General features: G+C 44.1%; 1 protein-coding gene across 1 annotated transcript in view; it reads right to left on the reverse strand.

The window, feature by feature from the left end:
• Positions 1–26,336, reverse strand: part of IQCA1 (IQ motif containing with AAA domain 1) — a 150,194-nt gene that overhangs the window by 22,534 nt on the left and 101,324 nt on the right. Inside the window, exons 10-16 of the mRNA XM_059868160.1 lie at positions 23,267–23,389; positions 19,252–19,327; positions 11,010–11,116; positions 10,733–10,822; positions 6,503–6,564; positions 3,597–3,679; positions 552–659 (exon numbers count right to left, since the gene is read on the reverse strand). Of these exons, the coding sequence (XP_059724143.1) occupies positions 552–659; positions 3,597–3,679; positions 6,503–6,564; positions 10,733–10,822; positions 11,010–11,116; positions 19,252–19,327; positions 23,267–23,389 (649 nt within the window). The remainder of the gene's footprint in view (positions 1–551; positions 660–3,596; positions 3,680–6,502; positions 6,565–10,732; positions 10,823–11,009; positions 11,117–19,251; positions 19,328–23,266; positions 23,390–26,336) is intronic.

Genomic DNA, 26,336 nt, shown 5'->3' on the forward strand with positions numbered 1-26,336 from the left:
TGGAGTTTGGCACAATGCCATTCCCAAGTGAAAAATGGGATAGATTTTACATTAAAAGCAAACAACCTGACCCAGCAAAGCTTGGCTAGATATTGGCTAAGCCTGGCATTAAAACTGCAAGGGCATTTACAAGTGTTCTTTCTCTGTGATGGACAAAATGCATCCAGACCCATTCCTCCAACCACTGCACTGTGCAGCACCAGTAACATTAGCCAGCTTGTAAAAGGTAAATTGCAACCTTAGCCCTTCCCTTAACTTGATTAATTTTGATCACTGGAGCTTGTTTTAGCTGTTACCTTTCCCAAGTGGATTCCCTTGATGTGCTGCCATTCACAAACTGTTGCCATGCGAGCAGAGATGGGCTGGGGAGGGGATCCCTGCCCCTCTGCACTGGTCAAGTGCACAGCCCTTGCTCTGAAGGCTTCATTGAAAACCAATTAGAGTGCAAAATGCTTCAGATTGCCACTAATCAACCCTGTCAAAGCCAGTAAAATGCAGTTTCTGGCAGGAAGCAAAGCCTCAGAGTGTTTTGCTCTCTGGCGTGCTCTTACCCAAGGGCAGTATTCCATAGAGGGCCACGAGCTGTCTGACTTCTGGGATGGAGGGCATGGGCATGGCACCTGCCTCACGAAGGATGCTCATCAGACAGTCACAGTAGCCTGTGAGGAGGAAGCAGGAGCTCAGCTATTGCAATAAAACCCCAATATTGCTGGGTGGAACGTGCCTGGGCTCCTCCAGCCCTGGTGCTCTGGACCAAGGCAGCAGCTGTGGTGTTTCACCTCAGAGACACCTTGGGCTGGCTGGCAGCTGCAGTTGGGCACTCGGAACAAGTCCAGGCATGGTAGAAACTCAGTTTGCCTCTGGTGGAAAAGGTTCAGGCGATGGTGAAGAGGAAAGGGAGCAGATCCTGCTGGAGGGTTAAATCCAGAGTTTATTCCAGGGTCACAGAGCTCTGAATCTCGGTAACAGCTCCAACAGAATCCCGACCACATGGCTTCAGTGCCTTTTAAACCCACAGGGAGGGGGGAGGGAAAGGACAGGTGAGCCACCAACCAGGTGGGAGGGGGAGGGTCTCAGGGGACAATGACACCTGGACAGGCCAATGACCCCAGGTCTGAGAAGCATCTTTTGAACTCTGCCAATCACACAACGCCCTTGCTGGAATGTGGAACTGGACAGACAGCAGTTAGGAAGAGGGCAAGAGGGAGGGGAAGAAGTTGGTGCACCTGAGGGACAGGATATTGCTTCACACCACAACACTCAGCAAATGTGAGGAGGAAGCAGGAGCTCAGCAAATGTGATGTAGAAAGCATCCCTCAGGGAATGAGGAGCTGCCACAGCACAAGGCTGGAACACACACTCAGCAGAGCCAGGCTCGGGGACTCAAGCTGGGCAATCTGCTGGTGGAATGTGGCCCTGAGAAAGGTGAAGTGCAGAGGGAAATTGAAGCTGAACAGGCTGTGGAAGTTGTTCAGCAGAGAGCAGACGGCTTCCAGCAAGCTTTGAAAGAAACTTTGTCCAGAAGAATCATTAGCAGCGCCATAAATCACACTGCTGGCAAAGGATTCCTGGATTTGGGATTGTGCAGGGCTAGAATCCCAGTGAACCATGAGCTCTCAGAAGGATTTCAAAAAGGGGGAGAAGCAATTTTAGCAAGCATTTCCCTGGCTGGGTCCCATCTCAGCTCCTTGCTGTGTAAGAGTGTCACCTCATTTGGTGGGGCCCTCTGCTTTGCTGTTCACCTCTTCTTTTTTTTCCCCCCCTTTTGTTCAAAAAAAAAAAAAAAAACCTCCACAAAACAACCCAAGGAAACTGAAAATCCCTGACATGAGCTGAAATGATTTAATCTTGCCTTGGCTCTGGTTGCAGAGCTATAATCACATTGCTTGCCCTGTCAAAGTCCACATCCAAGCAATGTTGGAGAACAAAGATAGAGGAGGATGGGCCACAAGCAGGAAAACCAGTTGTGATGCAGTCAGTGATTATTTTTAGCATAAATTACATATCATTATGGTGATTATTATTGAAAAATAATAATATATAATGTTTTACTGGAGATAAAAAGGCAGAGGGCAAGAGGCCTCTGGAGCAGAGGCAAATTAGCAGTGGTTAAGAGCAAAAGTGGAGGCATAATTTGGGGGCAAAAAGGCAGACAAGCCCTGGTGCAACTGCCCCCTCCCCTCTGAAGAATAAAATTAATTTCAGGTTTTATCTTTTATTTAAGGAGAAATCAAAAGAACGGGATAGGAATTAATCTTCACAGATTTAATTAGAAGGCATCAAAGGGTTTAATTGCAACTGCACATAAATCACAGTGGATATTCTCTGACTAATTTAGATAAGGTCACCAAGAAAATTAGTTCAGTGATGTCAGTTTGTCATAGAGGGGGGACATTTCAGTGCCTTCAGTGGCTGTGTAGCACAGTTCCACTCTTTGTCCTTTCCCCAGGAACTGGAAGTGACCTTCCTTAGGCTCCAGCCCTGGAAGGCTGAGCAGATGAAGGCTCCTTTCTCTGCAGGCTTTGACTGTGTCCTTGGAACCTTCAAGAGAGTTTTTCTGGATTTCAAAAAATGGTTGGAGATGGGCTGTTTGAGAAGCATTTGTGGTGGGGGGAATGTTTGTTGGACAAAAGTGCCCTTGATAGGTTGGGAGAACAAAGGAAGAAGAAAAATCTTCCTTTACTTGGTGGTCTTTAATGAGCATGAAGTGGATGGCACTCTTAATTGAGAGAATTAACAGCTCTTCAGAGGAATGGGCAGAGGCTCTAGAGGCTGAACTGGTGATTCTAAGAGTTTATATAAACATGGCATTTGGGGGTGATAGAAGAGAATTTGTGTTTTCTGCCTTGGCCTTGTACTATCAGCCTGTAGCACTTCTGCTTCTGGATAGCTGCAAATTCAAGCCATGGCCTTTGAAATACCTGAATCTTGGGGGTTTTTGCTGTTCAGGTGCTGGGATTTCACTGTGTGTCACCAAATGTTTGTGGCATGGTGTTAGATCCCTCTAAAGTCTACAAATGTGGGGTTTGGGGTTTTTTAATCCATTTTTTTCTCTGTAGAGCATAGATAAGCAGTTAGTTGCAGCTAACAGAAACCAGACAAGAGGAGTGTGAAATGCAGAACTAGGCAGAGACACTTCTTACTCACATGAAGGGCCAGATATGCCTCAAAGCACTGCTCAAGCTTCATGGGCAGTCAGGGAGGTGCAGGGAAGGGGCTGAGCCTTTACAAAAGCCACCAAAACTGGAGGGACAATTTTTGCTGCACTCAGAGAAATATTCTGCATTATGGGTTATGACCCCTGCTCTGTTAGACTGGCACTGTCTTGCCACTGCCTGGCAAGGCTCCTTAAAGGGTGTTGTGGCTCCAGCTCAGGGGGCTGTGACATCCACAACCCTTCAAGGCTGCTGGTGTTGCTGCCTGGAGTGAAACACCAGCTCTGCAAAAGGCTTCAGGAGCAGAAGTGAAAGCTCCTGAGCAGCCTTGATTTGCATACCTGGCTTTAGATATTCAAAGTGCAGCAACCCGAGCTCAGTCCTGACTGAAAACAGGGCTCAGTGAAGGTGGAATGGCTGCAGGTTTGAGGGGTACTTTACCCATGTAGTCAGAGAGATTCACATTCTTGACTTGGATGAGCAATCTTTCTTCTGCAAGTTCCTGGTACAGGGAATCAATGGTCCTACAGGCAAGAGACATCACTCAGAAATGGTCAGGAAAAGCTCAGTGCTCTCAGAACTGAGCCAGCCTGGGAGTTATTTGTTTGCCCAGCTTTAGAGATGCCCTCTGTGGCTCATGATTAGTGCCATCAGTGTGAAATCAATAAGCACAGTTTCTGTCTTGTGCTGAGCCATCTCTTTCCCTCCCTCACAGGCTGGGTCCCCCTCTCCTGCTGACTCCATTTTCCCATTTCAGGTGATGCCAGATCAGTTATGACTTGTGTAATGGACTCATTCATTAATATCAATTACTGGGAAATTATTTTTAAATTACACAATAATGGCAATCCTAACACTGCTATACCTGTTCACCCAGCTCTCCAATTAGTACTAATTCATTAATTCTTCTTGGAATTTATTGTGTTGGCAACAGACAGCCTCCTCTCTGTGGGAACACACTGGGAATGCCTGACTCAGATCCACCACCTGCAGGGCTGTGGTCAGAGGGGCACTGGGGGGAAAATGTCCAGTGGAAGTGTTGCCCCATCCCTGGAGGTGCCCAAGGCCAGGCTGGACAGGGCATGGAGCAACCTGGGATAGTGGGAGGTGTCCCTGCCCCTGGCAGGGGTGGCACTGGATGGGCTTTGGGGTCTCCTCCAACCCAAACCAGTTTGGGATTCCATCAAACAGGGAAAAGTTCCCCAGTGGAAGTTTCTCCCTATCTCCATCAGTGGCTGGAAGTAGATCCCAATAATGAAGGAGTTAAAACACTTAAATTTGAGTGTGGTTTTCTATGGATGTGGATCTTCTCTACGCTCTCTTTTGGAATTCCAAGTATTAATTTCAAGGACATTTCTGGCACTTGGTTTTATGGAGTAATACTGCTTCTAGGATGATGTAAACTGAATAAACCTGTCAGAAATTCTCAGTGTATTGACAGCATAAACAATATTGATTTTAGTCTTTTTAGATCTCTCTGTGTTTTTCCACACTTTTCACATTCTTTCCCCTCAATTATTCTGTCTTTCTCACCTACCTTAATTGGGATGTCCTGGTCTGGCTACAATAAATATATTTAATGGTGCCTCTCAGCTGGCTAATAAACCTCCAGGTATAATTTGAGGTCTGCAGCCTTTTTTCCATTTCAGCTGAGGAGTTTTATGTTTATGCAGTCTTAGTGGCACAATTAATGCAGGAGCAGCAATAAGCAAATCCAAAATTTAATGCCCCTTCAACAAGGTTGATTCTGCTGCTCTGACTCTCTTGCTTTCATCCTCGGTGGTTTTATGTTGGGAATGCATCATAAAACTGGCAGAAGGTGGAATGGGACTAACCTGGCAGCTCTGGTGGGAGCAGGACTTCTACTTTTCCTGGTTGATTATTTTTACTGTGCCAGTGAAATGATGCATGTCCCCTGCAAGGGAGGGTGATGTGACCAGTCTGTGCTGACTGGAGCCCCCTGTGCCCCCTGCACTGGCCCAAAAGGGAGAGTTTGAATCTGTTATTCAGCCCCTCTCTGGGTTATTTCTGAAATGTTCAGCAGGGAAGAGAAAAGCAGGGAGCCAAAATGCCAGATAAAAAGCCAGCTACTAAAAAAGCTCATGTTTTCAGCTGGCTGCATGGCAAGTTTATAGCTAAAGAATCAGGTATGTGCAAGAGCAGTTTTAAAAGCAGGGAATATATCAGATTTTGGCACTGTTCTGTAGGAGAGGTCCTGCTCTGTTAGAATCCATGAGACATGGATTTTAAATATTTGCTTGGAGGTGGTTTTTATTTTCTTTAATATATTTTAAAGCAGGTAAAGAGATGATTGGCTGATTGTGTGGTGCCAGCACCCAAATGATGGAGTCAGGTCTGGCTGTTCTTCCTCAAATGGGTTTGTGGGGTGAATTTCACTGATTGGGTTTGGCCCTGGGCTGCTCTCCAGCCCTGCTCCTGGATCAGCTGCTCCCTGGGGTGATGTGCACAGGTGAAAAATGGCTGGATTTTCAGGGAACACATCACTCCCATTGAAAATGGCAGGGCAGAAGAAGAAATCCTCTCAGATCCTCCAAATAAAATAAGAGTGCTTCAAAGAGCAAGGGTCCACAAGAAGTGGCCAGGACTCTGATCCATGAGAGTGATTTATGGCATGTACACTACAGCTGAGCCATCAAGGGGATCTGGGGAGTGCAGGGCCCTGTCTGCAGCTTCCCTTATTGGGATGGAAAATCTGAGAGTCAACAGACCAGGCAGGTGCTTCTGCACCTGCAGGGAGGGGGAAAGAGGCACACAGGGCCAGCCCCTGCTGGAATGCTCCATGTGTTCAGCTCTGCCAGCTGCAGCTCACCTGCCTGCAGGGGATGGACTGCTCCTGTGGTGTGTGATAGCAAAATGGCTGTCACCCACATGTTCTATGAAAAAAATCCTTTCCTTAGGTTTTTTCCTCCTGAGAAGCTGAGAGGCCTCAGGAACAAACTGCAAACAATTCTTATCTGCTGCTGTGGGATGCAACAGGTGGATCTGGGATTGGTCTCATCTGGTTGTTTGGAATTAATGGCCAATCCCTGTCCAGCTGTCCAGACTGTCTGGGTCAGAGACAAACCTTTGTTATTCATTCCTTTTCTATTCTTAGCCAGCCTTCTGCTGAAATCCTTTCTTCTATTCTTTTAGTATAGTTTTAACATAATATATCATAGAATAATAAATCAGCCTTCTGAACATGGAGTCAAGATTCTCCTCTCTTCCCTCATCCTGGGACCCCTGTGAACAATGCATCAAATGGGGATTTCAATTTGTGTTTGGGGGTGAAGATGAGGAAAAGCAAGGTTGATATTGGAGATCTAATGCAGAGAGGTTCTCCTTACCTGTGAGGAGTCAGATCTCTCTCCAGCTCAGATATCTTTTTCTTTGCAGGTGTCCTGCTTCCCTGAGGACCACACAAGCAAGCAGGAGTTAGTGAATTTAGCACAGATAAATATTTTTGGATGTACTGAAGCAGGGTGAGGGCCAGAACAGCCAATATTTCAGTGTTTGAATGTAGCCCAAAGGGAAAAACCATATCCTTAACCAGCAGTGCCACTGCTACATTTACTCCAAGGGAAGAAGCTTCTCTCCTTCCTTTTGCTTGGATATTCAACATTTTTTTTATTGTCAGAGCTGCCCAGGACAAAGGTGGAATCCCCAGCCCTGAAGGGATTTAAAAGCTGTGTGGATGTGGCACTTGGGGACATGGTTTAGTGGTGGCCTTGGCAGGGCAGGTTAAGGGCAGGACTCTGTGATCTCTCAGAGACCTTTTCCAGTTGTGTGATTCTTATTCCATGATTTTTCTGGAACCCACTTCTGTGGGTGAGGGGGGATATGGCCCTTGCTCAAGAAGGAAGCAGGAAGGAAAAGGGTGTGGGGTCCAAGCAGCTGCTCCAGAGACTGCTTATACCTTTTTAAAAATAGATATATATTGAAGTAAAATATCTAAGCAGCTTCCCAGAGGGGAAAAGCTCCTGAGACTCTGGCTACCCTACTGGACATCCTTCTCCTAATCCCTCAGGGAAGAAGCTGGAAGAGGTCAGAAAAACACAACCTGCTCTTTTCATCTTTTCACCACAGGAAGATTTTGACTCGTGTGCCTCATTTCTTTATACCTTACAAAAAAACCCCCAAAAAACTCCTGGCAAACATAAATAAGGAAGATGTGACTCAGGCTTGTCAAACCCCTCCATTAATTACAGCTCAGGAGCCATAAATATGGTTAGGGATAATTAGTAGTGTGGAGAGGGCATCATTAATCCATGTTAGTGCCCACCACTGGTGGCTGAGCTCCTCAAAGCACCTCAGCATTGCTGCAGTGGAGCTGTTTACACAGAAACCTTGGTGCACCAGGGGATTTCTCCTACAGCTTAAATTTAAGCACGTGCTTAAATGCTTAGTTGAACAAGACAGCTTATTCTTTCCAAAAGTTTATGTTCACTTTCCTGGGAATTCAGTCATTTACTTTGCTTTTTTTACAAGAGTGAATACTTCTGCAGAGCTCTGGAGGCTGTGTTGTTGAGTTAAAAAAAAAATCCTATCCAATTATCTGGAAAATGCTGGGCTTTTTCACAGACTGGATCAGCAGCCTTCAGGAATACATCAATCTCAGGTTTTTCAAGGATAGACACAACGTGAGGAACCTGGGGTTCAATCACCTGCTCCTGTTTGTGATGCCACAAAGATAAAGCAGATGAAAATGCAGCCTAAACCCAGCACTACATGGATCAGCTACTGAGAAGAGGAGATGGTTTGGGTTAGGATAAAGCAAACAGCTCTGTATTTGGAGAACTAAACCTCAGGTTTCTTTACATAAATAAGTTTGGCAGCAAATATTCATCCAAATGTGCCAGGGGGATTTTGTTTTGAAGAAAAGGAATGGGAAGAAGAAAGCACATGCCATGCTGTTTTAACAACTGTGGAAATATTGAGGCTGTCACTGGTTTATTTTTGCTGTTCCTCCTGTTTTGTCTTTTTAACTTCTCTTCCAACAAGCCAGAAATTACATATATTTGGGTCTGACTGGGAAGAAAAGCTCATTTCAACCTATGTAAAGACACTGAGCATATGTTGAATTTATTGGCCAACTGGTATTGTCCTCAAGGCAGCTTCACCAATAAAGTAACTCCAGAGCAAAACAAAAATGAACTGTGCAGAGGAAAAATGTGTTTTCCTAATTAACAACAGCACTTGTGGGGAATTTGGCACAGGCTGAGATGTGATAAGGGCAAATCTGAATTGTAGACAATGGCTTGTCTCCAAAATGTCTTACTGGGAACTGCTTTTATTTAGGAAATGATAATGTTTAATGGATGTGAGCACGCTGCTCATTTGGAATGGAAATCTCCTGGCTGCTCTGCCTGCAATGCCAGCTGAGCTCCTGTGCAGCCATGCCCTGACTGGGGGATCTCCTGCTCTGCTGACTCCCTGCAGTGAGCTGGCAGGGACACTGGGCTGTGCCCCGTGCCCAGGGGGTGGCTTCTCCCACCCAGCACAATGTTTTGGGCAGCTCAGAGGTTGGAGCAGACAAGAACCTGATTTCAGACCAAACTCCAGAGCAGCAGGAGGGAGAGGCTCTCCCAAGGTCTCCCTGAGGGGAATGGCTGCAACTGGAGGATCTGTGGCACCCTTTGGCTGTGATCCCACAAGTCCTGGCTGCAGCTATGGCCACCACAGGAGTCATGGAAGAACGGCCAAATGTGTCACCAGGAGTTTGGGATGATGGCCCCTAGACACAAAATTCCACCTGCAAAAGTTCTCCTGAAGAAATTCCCCTTTCACTGCCCCTTGCCCACTGCCAGAGTGAGGGGAAGGTCTGATTTCTCTGAAGAATGCTGAATTCTCCTGAGAATGCAGAATATCCCCTTTGTTTATTGGCAGGGGGATGTTTCACACTGAACTCAGACAAACTCCTGGCTACAAGGAGAACCTGAACCTCAAAAGTTACTTCATGCTACATAGCTCAGATGTTACTTGAAAAACTAGAGATTTTTTTTTGCTGAATAATAAATTAATGAGCTATTTCCAAAACCTTCCAGCTCATATTATTCTTATTATCTAGAGCAGGTTATCCTGAAGCAGATCTGCAGTCTGTGTGCACAGGTATGCACTGGTTTGGTTTAGGGCTGAGATATTTATGCAAATACTAATTGGAACAAGCCTTTGCCAATGCTGAATGGACATTTTAAATGGCTTTGCATAGGGGAGATGTGTTTTGACTAACACTGCACCTTTCCTTGGGTTCCCCACTCCTCAAATAGACCTGTTTTGGCTTGGGTGGGGTTTTTTTTAGATGAAATCTTTAAGGAATTTCTATTATCTAATTAGTACTTCTTTCCCTGCCTCATTCTCTCAGGCTACTGGCACAACTTGGGAAGATAAAAGTTAAATAATCTCCCTCCACCCTAAGCTATTCCAACAGTACATTGAAGGGAAAAAAAAAACCCAACCCAGCCCTAAGATACAGCTCTGTAATTCCAGTGTGACATTTTGCAGCAGGGCACTGACCAGCTGATCTAAATGTGTCTGCCCATGAAAACTTGGGGGAGATTGTTGCAATATTTTGTCTGTCTGTCTTAAGCCCCCCCCTATTTTTGAAACAGGTTTAGGAATCCAATTGGGATCAGCTTTCAGAGCTGCCCCAGTCTTTTCTTATTAGATTGTCCCTGGAGGTTTGTCAGGTGAAAGAGCATTTTTAAAGATAATTTGAGTAGAAGTAGAGCAACAGCAAGTATTTGCACGCTAAAAGGTATTACAGAAATGAAATACAGCATGAGATTAGGGCTGGCTATTTGCCCTGAGGGTTTTAAGTGGATCTGCTGATTGAGTGGTGGGGTGTAAGCTCGGAGTTATTTTGCACTGACATGATCTCCAATTTAAATGCTTTGGTAAGGAATTTTAGAGAACCACAAGCTGTGGAATTCTTCCTATGATAATGGTGTAAAACTAGATGTGAACATGACATTTGCTGTGTTTTGGGGGGGTTTAACCTATTTTTTATGCCTAAATAAACTTGGCTTAATTGCAAATTCCCCAGCCCTTGAATAGGATGTAGTAACTTAATGAGTACCTGGCTGTGTGTGATCTATGTGGTGTTACAGACAAATGAAAGGTTACATCAAAACATTCAGAGGGAATTTTTTGTGGTGTATGGTCTTGAGACATAATAACCAGTCCTTATTCAGGAGGAAAACAGCCAGCAGCTGGAAAACTCACTGGCCTCCAGATCCCTGTTTTCCTTGGAAAACTATTAATCTGAACTGGTCAGACTAAAGAGAGGGATTGCTTCCATTTTGCTGTTTGACTGCATCCAAGGATTTCAGGAAGGTGAAAATCTGAAATATCTTGTAGTGATTTATCTCTGGAATAGCTCCACTTGCCCTAAGCAATATTTACACAAGTTAAAGAGCAAGAGCTAATGGAGAAGGCCCTGAAAATAGCCACAGGTGAAGAGATTTTCTGATGTTCCTGACTTGTAAATGCTCAGGGGGGCACATTTTGATGTCTGTCCCTGAGGCTTGCACTGATGGAACTGAGGCTACCCCTCAATTCTCCCAGCTTGCTGCTGTTACCTTCTCTTTGCCAGGTTTGGCTGGAGCACCTGTCTCTCCATCCACAGCCTCTTTGACTCTCAGCAGCTTCTCCTCCATCACCTCATCGACCTGCCCAAGACAAACACAGAGCAACCTTCCTCAGTTTTCTGTTCTGCCACAATTGTTCAGCTGAAAGAACAGGTAGCAGGGACTCTGGAAGGGGGGAAGGGCTGTGCCAGGGCCAGTTCTTACAGCTGGAGAAAAATCTCCCCAGGTAATGCACGTGAGCAGTGTCCTCCTGCTATTGTAAGCTCACCTGCACTCTGATCTCCTCCTCCACTTCTCCCCGTTCCCCTGCTTTGATCAGCTCTGGGTCATGATCCTGGAGAAAATCTGATTTGTTATCTCTGTTCTCCCAGAAGACTGTGAGCCAAAAGAGAGAAAAAAAAAAAAAGGGGGAAAGTTACAGAAGCCATTGGTTCCTCCAACTGCTTCTGGAGGCAAAAGAAAGGGTGGCTGTAGGCAGCTGCTATTCACTGATGAGCTGCAGGAAAGCAGCAGGCTCCAGGGACCCTCCCCACCTTCAGAGCCCTGTTCTGTTAGGATCTGCAAATCCTGAGCTGAAGGGATTTCTGCTTTTGCCTTGGGCTGCAGAGTGGGACCAGAATTCAGGAGGATAATGGGACAGAGAGCCTGGAGCATGCTCAATCTCCACGAGCCCTGTCCTCTGCCTGATTCTGACTTTATTTTATTTTATTTTATTTTATTTTATTTTATTTTATTTTATTTTATTTTATTTTATTTTATTTTATTTTATTTTATTTTATTTTATTTTATTTTATTTTATTTTATTTTATTTTATTTTATTTTTATTTCACAGGGATTTGATCTTTTCCATGCAGGAGGCACAGGGGTGGCTCCTGCCCTGAAGGATGGGCTCTCCACCAGTGTCACTTGGCTTGGGGACCAAAGGAAGGGGGTTAATTCAACCCCCAAATTTCCCTGTCCTCCCCATGGCTCAGCTAAAGCTGCTGCATCCCGGGGAGCTGACCTTTCTAGTCATTCCCAGGAGGCTGAAATATGGGAACAGGGGCACTGGAATGGGAGTAAAACCAGCACTGAGCACGTGGAGGTGGGGGAGAGGGAGGGGACAGTGAGGGTGACAGAGAATAACCTGCAGCTGACCACAAGGGATGCATGGCCACACAGTGGCTTCACTTTTTAAGGGGGTTTTAAGCTCAATTCAGAAATTAAAAGGCAGTTAAGCCCAAAAGAGCCAAGACCCACCTGATCCAGCCCCTCTGTTTTGAAGTGCTGTGCAAAGGAGAAGCAATAAGGAGACCTAGCACCCAGTGACAGCAAATTTGTGGAGCTGGGGATGAAACAAAAGCTATTTATGATGAAGTACCTAATGATCCCGAGGTGCAGCTCGTTATTTTTGTTGAGGCAAACTGCAATTTGCTCTTTAGAAAGAAAACTAAATGAAGTCTGATGAGCTCAGTGCATATCTGAGTTCTCTAAGTGCCTCGTTTTAATGGAAACTCCTCTTTTCTTCCTTCACTTCTTGAGGTAATTTGAAGGGAGACAGTTCATATCTTGCCTTTCAAGCCCTGATTGTATCTTCCTAAATGACAGCTAATCTCCAGCTGTGTGTGCTAATTCAATTTCCTGATGATTTGAAATGACAGTTTTCCACTTTCAGACGTTGGCTGCTCTAGGAATCAGTTTTGGAGAGACACTCTATTTGTACAGATCTTCTATTTGCACAGATCTTCTATTTGCACAGATCTTCTATTTGTACAGACATTCTATTTGTGCAGATCTTCTATTTGTACAGACATTCTATTTGTGCAGATCTTCTATTTGTACAACACTCTATTTGTACAGACATTCTATTTGCACAGATCTTCTATTTGCACAGATCTTCTATTTGCACAGATCTTCTATTTGTACAGACATTCTATTTGCACAGCTCTTCTATTTGCACAGATCTTCTATCTGATATTCTCCCCTTTCCTGCTGAAGGCACTGTGCAAATTCAGAAAGGTTTTAACATCCAAGTTTTAATTGATCCAAGACTGGCTGCTCTTTCCATCCCCCCCCGAAAATTTTTCAGGGCCCAATTCCAGGCAGAGGATTTGGAGTTTTACAAAGTTTATAGAAGGAGTAGTTCTTGCAGGTGAGCAATCTTAATTTCAGCACTGAGGATGGTGGGGATGGAGGAGGACAGGGGATATTTTGGCAATGGAAGAAACTCCAAAGTACAGACATTTAATTTCTTTGAATTACTCGTGGGTCATCAGAGGGCATGACAGATGTCATGTAATATTTCAGCAGGAAAAGCTGATTTGCCCAAGTTATGAGGCAGCTCCTCCAGCCTGGATTCCAGCCTTGGGGAAAGGGGACGTTACACAGGAGTTATGTGAATTTTTAAACACTTTCCTGACTGGGTCAGCAGGTTGCAAGTGCTATGTTTTCACAGGAGTACCAGGCTTTAGAGATTTATTTTTCATAGAGGGATCTGTAGGTTGTTCTATTCTGCTTTTTTTTTTCATAATTGTTTATTGTCATTTTGTAGATTGATTAGTGGTTAATACCCACTGCAGGCAAACCAGGGAGGGTCCCCCCAGACTCTGGGATTACCTGGCCATGACTTATCTGAGTGTTATATTAACCACTGGGTTAGAGGGGCCTAATTTTAGTAGAGAGATCAATAACTCAAAGGTGCTAGATGCTCTGTTATTCTTTTATAGATCAACAAAATGTTTCAAAGTTAATTTTAAAGGGGGGTCAGGAGGCTAAGGATGTTATGTTTTCACTGGCTGGTCAGCAGAGTCTGGTATTTTGTTACAGGCAGGGTCAGCCAGCTCCAGGAGCTATTTCTGGGCCTGTGTGTAGGCAGTGAAATTTATGTCACCTTTTCTAAAATAGTGTATGCTTATTTTGGGATTGTTTTATATGCAGAGCTAGCTCAGGGCTCAAAGGCAGCCCAGAGCACTCCTAAATCTGCATCCCAGCTCTGCAGACCAGTAGGGAACTCCAACATCCCAGAATTTCACAGAACACCCTGTGACTAACAATTATAAAATATTTATTTGAATCGTGAAGCTTCACTTTGAACCTCCTGGCTGAAGGATTTGAATCTCTTGAAGGCTGGTTAAAAATACAGAGTATCACCACACCTTCAAGGAATATTTGGGCACACCAGGGAGTATTTGAACTCAAATATCCTCTGTGACACTGAGCAAGCCATAAATATCATCTGTAGAATGGGGAAAATTGCACATTGCTGCCTCACACTGCAAAAATAGAGGGAGGAAAAGCTCAGCCTTACATTTGCCTCATGTAAACTCTGGCTACTCCAGTGTGACAGGAGATGCCACACACAGAGGCTGTTTCCAACCACAGCATTGAAAATAAGGGGTTTAGGGCTTGGCAAGTGGAGTTCAGCCACTAGAAAAATGGCCAGGGACAGCTCTAGGAGGATAAAAAGCTTCCAGTGAAGTTTAGGCAGCAGCTCCAGCTTGGTGGAAGAGTTAAAAACACAGAGTGAAAAAGTTTGTAAGTGAAATGTTTAGATTTTCACCAAAACTGATCTATATTTTAAAAATATTGAAGTGAGCTAGGTATGAAGCACCATTTTCATGGGATGGGAACACTTTCTTCAAATTCAGTGTTGGGGCTGTGACAAAACAAAGATGTTTGTTGTTTGGTCAGCTGTCATTCAGGTGAACTTTAGACACACTTTGAATTACTCCTGATACAAACAGGGGCTTTGAATTATTCCTGATACAAACATTTCTTAACCAAGCTCTGTTGCTTCAATCCTCAAGGTTTCTGCACAAATAAATCTGAACTTCTGTGCAAATGCTGATAGCAAGGGACTTATTTCTGCATAAGACTAGGGGAAAAAAGTTCTCAACAGAAAGTCCAAACTCAGACTTATTTTTTTCCTGCATAATTCTTTTACTGAGAGAAAAACAGCCTAAAAATAAAAATGGGTGGATGTTGTTGTAGATTTGATTCTGATGAAAGAATCTGATTCAAAGAATCCATGGTTAGATTAAAAATAAAATCATTCTGGACAACCACCAGGTAGTATTGTGTGAGTGCCCTGCAATGAAAAGCCCAAAGTGCTGCAGGAGGATTGTGCTGCAAGGAGGAATTAACAGCTAAAACAGCTAATTACTAAAAATAAGTGTGGTGTCAAACAGACCTGGCTCACCAGGAGAAAAGGAGGAAAAAAAACCCCCAAAACCCACCTGAAGTTGAACTGCACAGCTACAGACTCCTCCTGTGCCTAAGCCAGAAGTGCAGGTATTCTTTGAAGCCTGCCAGAGAGCTTTTCCACCCTGAGGGCTCCTGCTTGTGCTCTGTGCAGGAAAAGGCTCCTTCTCATGTGCCTCAGAGCTGGGGAGCAGCTGGCAGCTCCAGCAGGATGGGCTGGAGGTGTGGGGGTGTGTAACTGGGAATGGGAACCACAGAGGCACTCACACTGTGGGGATAACCCCAAAAATTGTTTGGAAATGGGAATCACAGAGGCACTCACACTGTGGGGATAACCCCCAAAAATTCTGTGTTTGGAAATGGGAACCACAGAGGCACTCACACTGTGGGGATAACCCCCAAAATTCTGTGCTTTGAAATGGGAACCACAGAGGCACTCACACCGTGGGGATTACCCCAAAAATTCTGTGTTTGGAAATGGGAACCACTGGGGCACTCACACTGAGGGGATAACCCCAAAAATTCTGTTTGGAAATGGGAATCACTGAGGCACTCACACTGTGGGGATAACCCCCAAAAATTCTGTGCTTTGAAATGGGAATCACAGAGGCACTCACACTGAGGGGATAACCCCAAAAATTCTGTGTTTGGAAATGGGAATCACTGAGGCACTCACACTGAGGGGATAACCCCCAAAAATTCTGTTTGGAAATGGGAATCACTGAGGCACTCACACTGTGGGGATAACCCCAAAAATTCTGTGTTTGGAAATGGGAATCACAGAGGCACTCACACCGTGGGGATAACCCCCAAAGTTCTGTGTTTGGAAATGGGAATCACAGAGGCACTCACACTGTGGGGATAACCCCAAAAATTGTTTGGAAATGGGAATCACAGAGGCACTCACACCGTGGGGATAACCCCCCAAAAATTGTTTGGAAATGGGAATCACTGAGGCACTCATACCGTGGGGATAACCCCCAAAATTCTGTGCTTTGAAATGGGAATCTCTCACACTGTGGGGATAACCCCCCAAAATTCTGTGTGTGCAGGGCTCAGAGCAGGTCCTGGTTTTCAGATACAGTCTGGTGACAAATCCCCCATCCCCTTGTAACCCCCCAGGCTTCTCTCATGAGATAATTGTGAAATTTGGGAGTCTCCACTGCTGCCCAAGTCCCCCCAGTGGTGTTTTTACTCCTCACTCTTCTCAGGTTGCTTGAGATGACTCCCAAGGTATTAGAAAGTCTCTTTTTTCCCAGCCCCATGACCGAGGAAGCCGAGGCTCCTCAGCTCTGCTCTCCAAGGTTGTTCATTTTCTCTTACCTGTTCCATTCTTTCTCTGCCCTGCTGAGATCTGTCCAGCAGGGCACAGTCCCTGCCCTTGGGGCAGTGTTGGCTTTTTATACCAACAACTTCGTGTACTTTATTGACAATAATTTTCCAATATCTCTCTGCTGGAACCCAGGACATCCCTCTGGCTGCCCTGGATGGCTCCAGCCCCTGCCAGGGGGCTCAGAGACCTTGGCACAGAGCCCAGGACCCCTGTGCCTTTGATTTTGACCCATGGAGCAAATTATAATCCCACCTTTATATGAGGAATTACAAGTCAAAAGAGTTTAAGTAGAATAACAGTTAGTTTGTCATGGGGTGAAAAATAGATTTTGGGGGTTTTTAGAATGGGGGCTCGGGGTCCCAAGATGGAGGAACTTGGGCATGTCCTTTCCTTCTTCTTTCTTCTTCTTGTCCTCCATGTTCTGGGTGATGTTGGCACTTTTGGATTAGTTTAAGGTAGAAGCTCACTGTCTAACACAGGTGATAGGTATTGATAAATAATGTAGCTTTTAGTATAAAAAGATATCATCACTCTGAGGGCAGCCAGTGTGCCTCTGACTGACCTGCTGAATGGACCTCAGCAGGCCAGAGAAAGAATGTTATAGATAAACAGCCTTGAGAAGGAGAACAGAAGAGTCCTGACTCCTTCTCTGACTGCCAGGCTGGGAAAAGAGACTTTCTAACACTTCTTGGGGTCACTCTGGCCAGCAGAGATTCTAAGACCTATCACCTATGTTAGACTCGAAACCAATCCAAAAGTGTCACCATCCCAGCAGGAGATGGAGGACAAGGAGAAGGAGGAGAAGGAGGAGAAGAAGACAAAGGAGAAGGAGGAGGAGAAGGAGAAGGGGAAGGAGAAGGAGGACAAGGAGGACAACAAGGACAATGAGGACAAGGAGGAAAAGAAGAAGAAGAAGAAGAAGAAGAAGAAGAAGAAGAAGAAGAAGAAGGAGAAGAAGAAGACAAAGGAGAAGAAGGGGAGAAGGAGAAGGAGAAGGAGAAGGAGAAGGAGAAGGAGAAGGAGAAGGAGAAGGAGAAGGAGAAGGAGAAGGAGAAGGAGAAGGAGAAGGAGAAGGAGAAGGAGAAGGAGAAGGAGAAGGAGAAGGAGAAGGAGAAGGAGAAGGAGAAGAAGGGAAGGGAAAGGAAAGGAAAGGAGAAGGGGAAGGGGAAGGGGACGAGAAGGAGAAGGAGAAGGAGAAGGAGAAGGAGGACAACGAGGACAAGGAGGACAAGGAGGACAACGAGGACAATGAGGAAAAGAAGAAGAAGAAGAAGAAGAAGAAGAAGAAGAAGGAGAAGGAGAAGGAGAAGGAGAAGGAGAAGGAGAAGGAGAAGGAGAAGGAGAAGGAGAAGGAGAAGGAGAAGGAGAAGGAGGACAGGACATGCCCAGATTCCTCCATCTTGCTTCTTGAACAATCTAACTCTTCTAAATCCCCAAAATTCTACTTTTTCACCCTGTGATAAATTCACTGTCATTCTACTCAAACTCTTGTGGTTTGTAACTCCTCACACAAAGTTGGTGATTGTTTCCATGAGCTAAAATCCAAGGCACAGGTGGTTTGGACTCCGTGCCAAGGTCCCTGAGCCCCCTGCCAGGGTCTGGAGTCCTCCAGGGCAGCCAGAGGGATGTCCTGGGTTCTGACAACTCTGGTACCCACTGCTGAGCTGAGCTTACAGCCAAGCATGTTCCTTCCAAGGCAAACCCCTCCTGCCCCTGCCCTGGGCACTGCCAGGCTGGGAGTGCCACCCTTGCCAAGGCTGCCTTTGACTTCCAGGTGCCATTTCATCCTGGGCCAGCTCAGGAAAGAAGTTTGGATGGATTTGATGCTTATCTGAAGCTCCTGCTGCCTTCAGCAGGGTTCTGACGTGGTAGTTGAGAGCAGATGGGATGCAAAGCTCCTTTTTTTAGCCAGAAAGCTGCTCTGTGATTTATAAGGTGTAAGAAAATCCTAATTGTTACGAGTCAGAGGTCAGGCCAAACTACTGATGCACATTTAGCAAGTTTAAGTTCACTTCTTTCTTTCCAGCCAGCTCAAATCAGGCAGAAAACTTGACACCAGCAATTTGTCAGCAGGAGGGAATAATGGAGACTTTTCATAGGAGGAATTTCAGCAAGGCACTGGCTCTGAAGAGTGGAGAGCAGAAAAGATATTTTCCCACATTGTATCAGAACAGAATCTGCAGAGATACAGCAAAAATAACCCCATTTTCCACTTCAGACAAGTGCAAGACTTCCTAATTCACTTGTGGATCAGGCTGAGCACTGAGGACAAGTGCTGAAGAGATAAACACAAGCATCAAAAGCAGAGGAGAGGATAGAAGAGATCTGGAAAAGAACCAAATGCCCTTTCATGGTTTTTATTAAGAAATCCCTGCTTTTTGGTGCTTTCTCCAGGTGAAAAACCAGCCAGGCCCCTTGCTGAAAGTCTGGGTTATGTTTTATTTTGACACACTTTGCATGAAGCAAGTCCATGCAGAGTTTTGTGCCTCTGCTTGAGAAGATGCTCCTCCTATTCAAAGAGATAATAAAAAATAATTGGAGCAGCTGTGAAGGAATCCATGGACTCTTCCCATGAGTTTTCACTCTTGGAGGAGACAGGACAGGTAGAATTACAGGAGTATGAAAACACTTATGCTGAAATTTGAGCTACAGTCTGGTGCATTTGAATTATTTGCTATCCTGATGTCATCCTTGTTGCCCTCAGAAAATCCTAAAATCCTTTTTTTGCTTTTTGAAGCACTTAGCTTTGAGTTTGTTCACTTTCACCCACAGAAATGTCCCTTCCTGCATGATTAGCTCAATGGTTTTGACAGATTCCTTGGAAGAATTGAGGTCCTGAGAGCCTCCCTTCCTCAACACCATTTTTTAATCTAACATCCTAATTTTTATAACATTCCATAGTTTGGGCAGCTTCCCACTTGACCTTATAGGAATGACCTTGCCATTAAGCTGCTCTGGGAGAACATTCCAGCTGGAATTGCTGTCTTTTTCTACTGACCTTGGTACTGAGAGCTTCCTTCCTCCAGCATCAAAAGGAAATTGCTTGGAGCCATTTTCCAGCCTTCATCCACTACCTGGATTGGGGGGAAAGTGAAGAGAGGAATTGCTGGCAGCATTGTTCCACACAATTATGGAATGGGTTGGGAAAGGCCTGAAAAATCCAATTCCACTCCCTGCCATGGGCAGGGACACCTTCCACTCGTCATTTTGTCACCAAATTAAACAAGAATTAAACTCCAGCTTGTTTGAAAATGTAATTTAGGTAGGAGACTTGCAATATTGAAATGGAATTTCATTGAAATGGCATTTTTTTCTGTTACTTTTCCTGCCATTGCCACATTCCTGAAACAATTTCATTTCCTTGAAGCAGGGAAAACCCTCCCAGAAAATGATCACAGTTTCTTCATCTTGTATCAGCCATGTCTTTAGATCTGAGTGAGGCAATAGTTGATAAAGAGAGATTAGATCACTGTTTGGGGAGGAGGTGAATGTGGATTTATACCAAACAAGATTTTGCTAAATAACCTGCAAACCACTTGCTACCAGCAAGATAAAATATCAGCAGCTCTTGGGATGATTAAAACTAAACTCCCCCCTAAATAAGCCCTGTAATTGGAGAAATATCTGCTACCTGCAGGTCCAGCTGCAGCCCCATTATGGGAGTTATCAAATGTCTGGTTTTAATTAAAGTATCATTACAGCAATTCCAGTCTGGGCCCAGAAGGACAGGAAAATAATACATTTATCACTTCTGCCCTATAGGTGGATTTGAAAGAGACTGGGGAGGCTCTTGACTGTTTTGTTTTAGAACTTTGTTTAAAGTGTAACAAAAAGTTGGAGGATTTGAGCCCAAATCCCCAGTTACCCCAATGTATTCCCAGCTTCACAGGCTGTGGCACTTTGAGGTTCATCCTTGGATCATTTACAGTGGGCAGAATCTTTCTTTTACCATTTTTCCATGGTATTTTCTAGAAAATGATTCAACCACGATGTTCTCAGAGAAAATGTGTCAACAACTAAAAAACCCAACAAACAAACTCCCCCCCAAACCAGCCTAAAAATGGGTTCTTCATTTTTAGCCTCTCAACACCACAGGACACATCAACATTTTACTGTTATAAACAAGCCAATGAATTGTTTTAGTTATTTGCTTCAGTGGTTTTATACACTGATGTCAATGATATCATTGTGTCAATTTAATTGATTTTAATCAAACCCACTCTCTTGTGTCTTAAGGACAGTTGCTGCTCTGTTTTCTCCTGCCTCAATTAACAGCCTAAGAGTCAACATAATAAAAAGAACTTTTCCTTTGAAACCAGTTCATATATTTGATTTTCAGTGCATTGAGTCCACACTTATTCTGTTTTAAATTAGTTAAAATCCCTTGAACCAGCAATATATGTTTGAATTTAAGCAATGTAATTTGAATTAATTAAGAAATGTGGAAAGAAGAACCTCAATCTATTTCTGAGGCTTTCCAAAGCCAGCTCCACACCAGGTGATTCCCACTGGACAGCAGGGAAAACTGAACTGGCTGCACTGGGCACATTTCCTTTGGAGATTTCCCTCAGAGGTTTCACCAGGGACAGGGATGTGCCTCACTGTTTGGCATTTCTGGGTGAAATTCAGGGATGCACAGCCCTGCTCTCATTCAGTGGGACAAGCTCCAGCAGGTTGCTGGGTGAGGCAGCCCAGACTGCTGCTGCTTTTGGAAAAAGGGATTTTTTTGGGGGGGATGGAGCCGTGGGTTGTTTTGTTCCTTAGGGAAATCAAATCAGCACCTTGCAGAGAAAAGAAAAAGCGAAGTTCCTTTGATATCAAATACTCTTTGTAAAGATTGCTATCAGGCTTTTCAGAAATACTTAAGTTTCCTTCTGGGATCCAACTTTTGTTTTCTTTGAGAGCTGAAGTTGGGAGCAGAGCTTTTTTCTGCCTGCATCCCTATGACTTATAGCCTACACTTATTTTAATAAGAGTCCTGCTGTTAGAACTTTTCCAAATACTTCTCAACTGGTCTAAGATACTCTTTTTTTTCTCCTGTCAGTGCTATAACCTTGGAGAGAATGTTCCCTTTGTTGTTTCTCCATGAACCAGAGAGAACCTGATATAATGGCTCAGAATTTTACTTGACAGGAGTTGTGATGGCTGAGGAGATGGGAATGACATGAAGTTATAAAACCCCAGAGCTCCATGCTGTTATTTCACCCCAGTTCAAAACAGCCTTGCACAGGCTGCCAGGGGATCGAGACACAGTTCTGCTGTTGTTGGTTCTTATCTTCAGAAATGTGCAAAACCAAGAAGGAATCCAGTTTTATCCTGAGAAAATCAGGTTTTTAAGCAGATGGGTGAGATGCCATCCAGTTTCAGGAGCTTCACCAGGGCTGTGACAGTGTCACCCAGCAAACTGGTCACAGTAACGAGGGAATGACTGAAGACATGCAACCAGAACTTCAAAATGTGCACAGGACTTAAAAATTTGGTTTGCACAGGAACAGCCACAACCCTTCCTAGTTACCAAAGCAATCAGGCTTAAAGACCTTGAAAAACTTTCCTGTATTTGCTCCTTCAGCCTGCTGTGTATTTTCATTTACATTTTTGTATTTTCATTTACATTTTTATTCAAGGGAAAAAGAAAAACAACCCACCCCAAACCCCCAAATAGTGTTTTCAAGATGCTCATTTGCAAGTTAACATGTAGGTATCTACCTTCCAATTAAATTGACTGATGCTGCCTAAATTCATGTAATTTAGGTTCCTGGCTAGATGTTCTGAGAGCTTTGGCCAGATTAATGGATGTTGTCCAAGAAAAGCATCATTTTTTGGAAATATATTTGTTCTAGGGTTAGGCCTTCAAATTAATTTGTGTAAAACTTGCAGTGAAGAGTAAGCTTTGCCCTAGAAAACTCACCCTTCTCCTCCACATATTTAGTGAAAGATTAATGACCCTTATTAAAAAAATATATATTCTTTTAACTTTTGTTTATACTGTGGAGGTAAATGAGAAAGAAAAGCTGCTGCTTCAGCAAAAGCTGACAATTTTTGTTGCACAGCTTGCTTTTGAAGATGCCCTTTGGTCACTGCTCTGTTCCACAGGTGGTTTGCTCTGTGAAGCTGCTCCTGGAATAATCTGGAAGTGTCTTTTGTGAAAGCAGCCCTTTACCTCAAAGATTTCAGGGGGTATATTGTACATTAAGTGGTGTCTATTGATATTTGAAACAAAACTAGTTCCTACCCTGAGAACATGGAAAATTCATGGCTTTATGGGGTTTAAAAATTAGTTTGAAATCCACACAAGCTCTGAGGCTTTTAATTCCTAATTCTGCAAGGGGTGGCAGTGATGAACTCCTCTGCACCATTAAATTCTTTTAAGGCTCCCTCCAACCCAAACCATTCTGTGATATTTACCTTTGGGGATGTATGCTGACTATATCTGAGTGCTGTAGAAATTCTACCACAGTCTGAAATTGGGAAGGGTTTTCTGCTTACAATCTGTATTTTCTGTGTGATTCTCCTCCTCTGAGCTGCTGCAGTTGTTTGGGGTGATGTGGCTCCTCTCACCTTTTTTTGGTAGCAACTTCAGCAGGTGCTCATGTCAAAAAACGAGGTGAGGAGAAGACAAAGCCCATCTTCCCATGGAAAGAGGGTCAGACATTTACTAAGCAGTCAGGGCTAGCTGGGATTTTCCAAGGAAAGAGGGTCAGGGAATGCTTGTTTGCCACTTTGTGTCCTGGCAATGATCTCAAAGCCCCAAAGTGGATTTTTGCTGTCATTGATGCCCCTGACAGTCTGCACCTCCATCAGCTCTTCCCACTGAGCTCAGTTGTGGCCATCCCTAAAACATGAGAGGTAAAAAGTTCCCCAGCATCACTGAGCTCATGGGAAGGCTGAGAGAGACCAACCTCAGGCAGTTCTTTGTCTCCTGAACCCGAGCCTGGAGCTTTGGTGACCACTTCAATGTCACTTTCCAGCCCCTGCCCACACCTGAGGCTTCACAACCTGCTTTCATTCCTTACCTCCTTTCCAGCTTTTGCTGGCTTTTTCTCTTGGACAGGTTCCTTGACTTCTTTTACCTTCTTATCTGCTTCATTTTTCTCTGCCTCTGCCTTTGCCTTTTTGGCAGCCAGCTCCTCGACGATCTGAAAGAGGCAGGGAGGAATGGGATTGGGAAAACACAAAATCCAACAGGCTGCACTCTCTGAATTCCAGACCATCCCAGAGAAGCCTTTTTGTGCTGACCAACTCCAGCGCAGGTGCTGAATATCCCAATTCATCATTAGGAAAAGGCTGATTTCTCTGTCCCAAATCATGGGGGCTTCTATGGAGTAAAAGCAGGTCCTGAAGCTGTCCAGAAGCAGAATATTCTAATGACACACAACTCAAAAAGTTCCCTCTGGACTCAGACCCAGATGATGAATTCATAACGAATTATCTCAGACCCAGATGATGAATTTGTCCTGCTGTTTGTAAGGCAGATTGATTTTTACAGGGATGGATTTTGAGAGGCTGCCCTGAGGTGTGTCTAATTTCAATAAATGGCTAAAGACTGAAATTGTTCTAGTGGCTGAGGGAGATTGGATGGAGATATTGTGACAAACCCTGACAGATACACAGGGACAGCTCAGCATCTTTATCCCTGCAAGCAAGTAGCAGCTGATAACTGGGTACAGCTCCATCAATTCCCATATCTTTAGTTCCTGGCCAATTATACTTTATTATCTGAAAAAGGCAGGGAAAAATTTGCTGCTTCCACCATTCTCTTGTTTCTAGGCAGCTTTCTTGTCCCTGAGAGGAATTCTAAGATAATTTACTAATGAGTCTAAATCAGAAACCCACTGAAGTTTATTAATGGACCACTAATACTGGCAATACTGTGAAAGAGGGGAAAATAAAACATTTCTAACTGTAAGATGTGTTTCCTGTAACAGTGAAAATATTTGTTTTCTCAAGTATGCCTTTTAATGTAGTGAGCACTGGATGCTGGAGGGGGACAGTGACAAGGGCTGTGCTCTGCAGCCAGGGCAGTTCCATTAGAGGCTCTCCCCAAGCCTTTCAGTACCTTACATTTAATTAAATATGGTAATTCAAGCCCTGAGCACTGCTCAGTCACATCTTGTGGTGATAAGCAGCAAAGCATTTCATTCCCTGGGATAGATTAACAGATTGACTGGAGTTCAGAACAGGTTTTTAGAGTCCCAGCAGGCCTGTTGGATCCAAAACCAACACAGCTACTCGGAGTGGATCCTTTACTGCAGTGCTCCTACACAGCCAGAAACCCAACCCTGTCACCTCTGCTCTGCCTGCAAAGGGGAACCAGAACCATCCCCAGCACCTCTGTCCAGCAGGATACCTGCAGACACACAAGTGGTTGACAAAAGGTCCCAGTTTGCAGCAGGGCCATTCTGCAGGCAGTACCTCAGTGCACCCACACTCTGAGTGCAGTGATCTATCTGCTCTCCTGTTTCTGCACAGAGCAGTGATGCTGGAAGGGCTGAGCCAGAGTTTGTGTTCTCATGAACCTGCTGGGATGGCACTGAGCAGCTCAAGTGTCCTTGTCCCTCTGCCTCCCTTGCTGCAGCTCCTCCAGCTCTGCTCCAAGCAGCTCCAGGATTGCAGAGCTGGGGGAAGCTGTGTGTCCAACCTTGAGTGGCTTCTGCTCTTTTATACAGAACCACTTCCCCTCCAGCTGCAAGGTGTCACCATCATATTTTCTGAAAAACCCTTCACCAGGATTTCCTCTCCTGGGAAGCTGAGAAGTCTCAGATAAAAATGTAAATAATAATTATCTGATTGCTGCTCCTGTGTTTGCTGCTTTGGAATGTGGCTGGACATTGTTTACCAACAGGTGAATGTTTGATTGGTTCCATGTGAACTGTTATTAATTAATGGCCAATCACAGCCAGCTGTGTCAGACCCTGAGGAGTCAGTCATGAGTTTTTATTATTCATTCTTGTTAAGCCTTCTGTCTGTATCCTTTCTCTTTCTTTAGTATAGTTTTAGTATAATATAGTATAATATAGTATAATATAGTATAATATAATATAATATAATATAATATAGTATAATATAGTATAATATAATATAATATAATATAATATAATATAATATAATATAATATAATATAATATAATATAATATAATATAATATAATATAATATAATATAATATAATATATAAGCCTTCTGAGAACATGGAGTCAGATTCTCAATTCCTCCTTCGTCCTGGGGACCCAGAAAATACCACAGCAAGGAGATGCCTGAACAATCTGACAAAATGGGAGGGAAGAAAGGGAATGGCAAGCAAAGGTTAGTTTGAGATGAGTAGGCAATTCACCCACATTTTAGTGTAGGGTTGTTGTTTTGTTTTTATTTTTTTGCCCTGGAGAAAACTTCATGGTGGGAAGAGAAGCAGATGTCTTCTTAAGTTGTTTTGGACTCCCCTTTCCTTTGCTAGGTTGTCTGGTTTTGAGATGATGCAGAAAGTAGTTAGCAAACTCTTAATACTGAGGAAGAAACTGTTTCAGTAGGAGCAGAATAATTTTAGCCTCTTCGTATTTTTTCCCAGTCTTTCCCAGAACTCCTGTTGTGCCAGTGGTGATTCTTCTCCAGTAACATTTTCTTTAGTGGCTGAAAAGACATTTTCCTTTAAAACTGATGATCCATGAAACTTTAATTGACTTTTGTATTCCTAGATCAGTTCAACCATGCTTCTAAAATCTTGCAGTGCAAATCTCCTTTTTTTTGGAGGGAGGAGAAGAACTGGGCACTAAACCAGAGTGTAGCCTGTGAATGAAAATGTCTAATACTGGTTTATATGAGCCAAGAATAAGAAAACTTCCAGCTGCCAGCAGGACTCACTTGTTCTGCTGTCCTCAGACTCAGGAAGTTTTGGTGTTGGCTCAGGTAAAAGTTCTTCCTCAGGAATAAAACCTTCCCTTATTCCTTGAAAGAAAACCTTACTTGAACTTCTTGCCTTTTAGAGATGTGGGCACAAAAGAAAAGCAGGGCTAGAGTGAGTTTGGGAATGCTGGATCTCCAGCTGTGCAGGTGAGAGCAGCCTCAGAACCTGGCTCTAACAGTGCTCCTG

This window comes from Haemorhous mexicanus, chromosome 26 (assembly GCF_027477595.1).
Source record: "Haemorhous mexicanus isolate bHaeMex1 chromosome 26, bHaeMex1.pri, whole genome shotgun sequence".
In the NCBI taxonomy this organism is placed as follows: Eukaryota; Metazoa; Chordata; class Aves; order Passeriformes; family Fringillidae; genus Haemorhous; species Haemorhous mexicanus.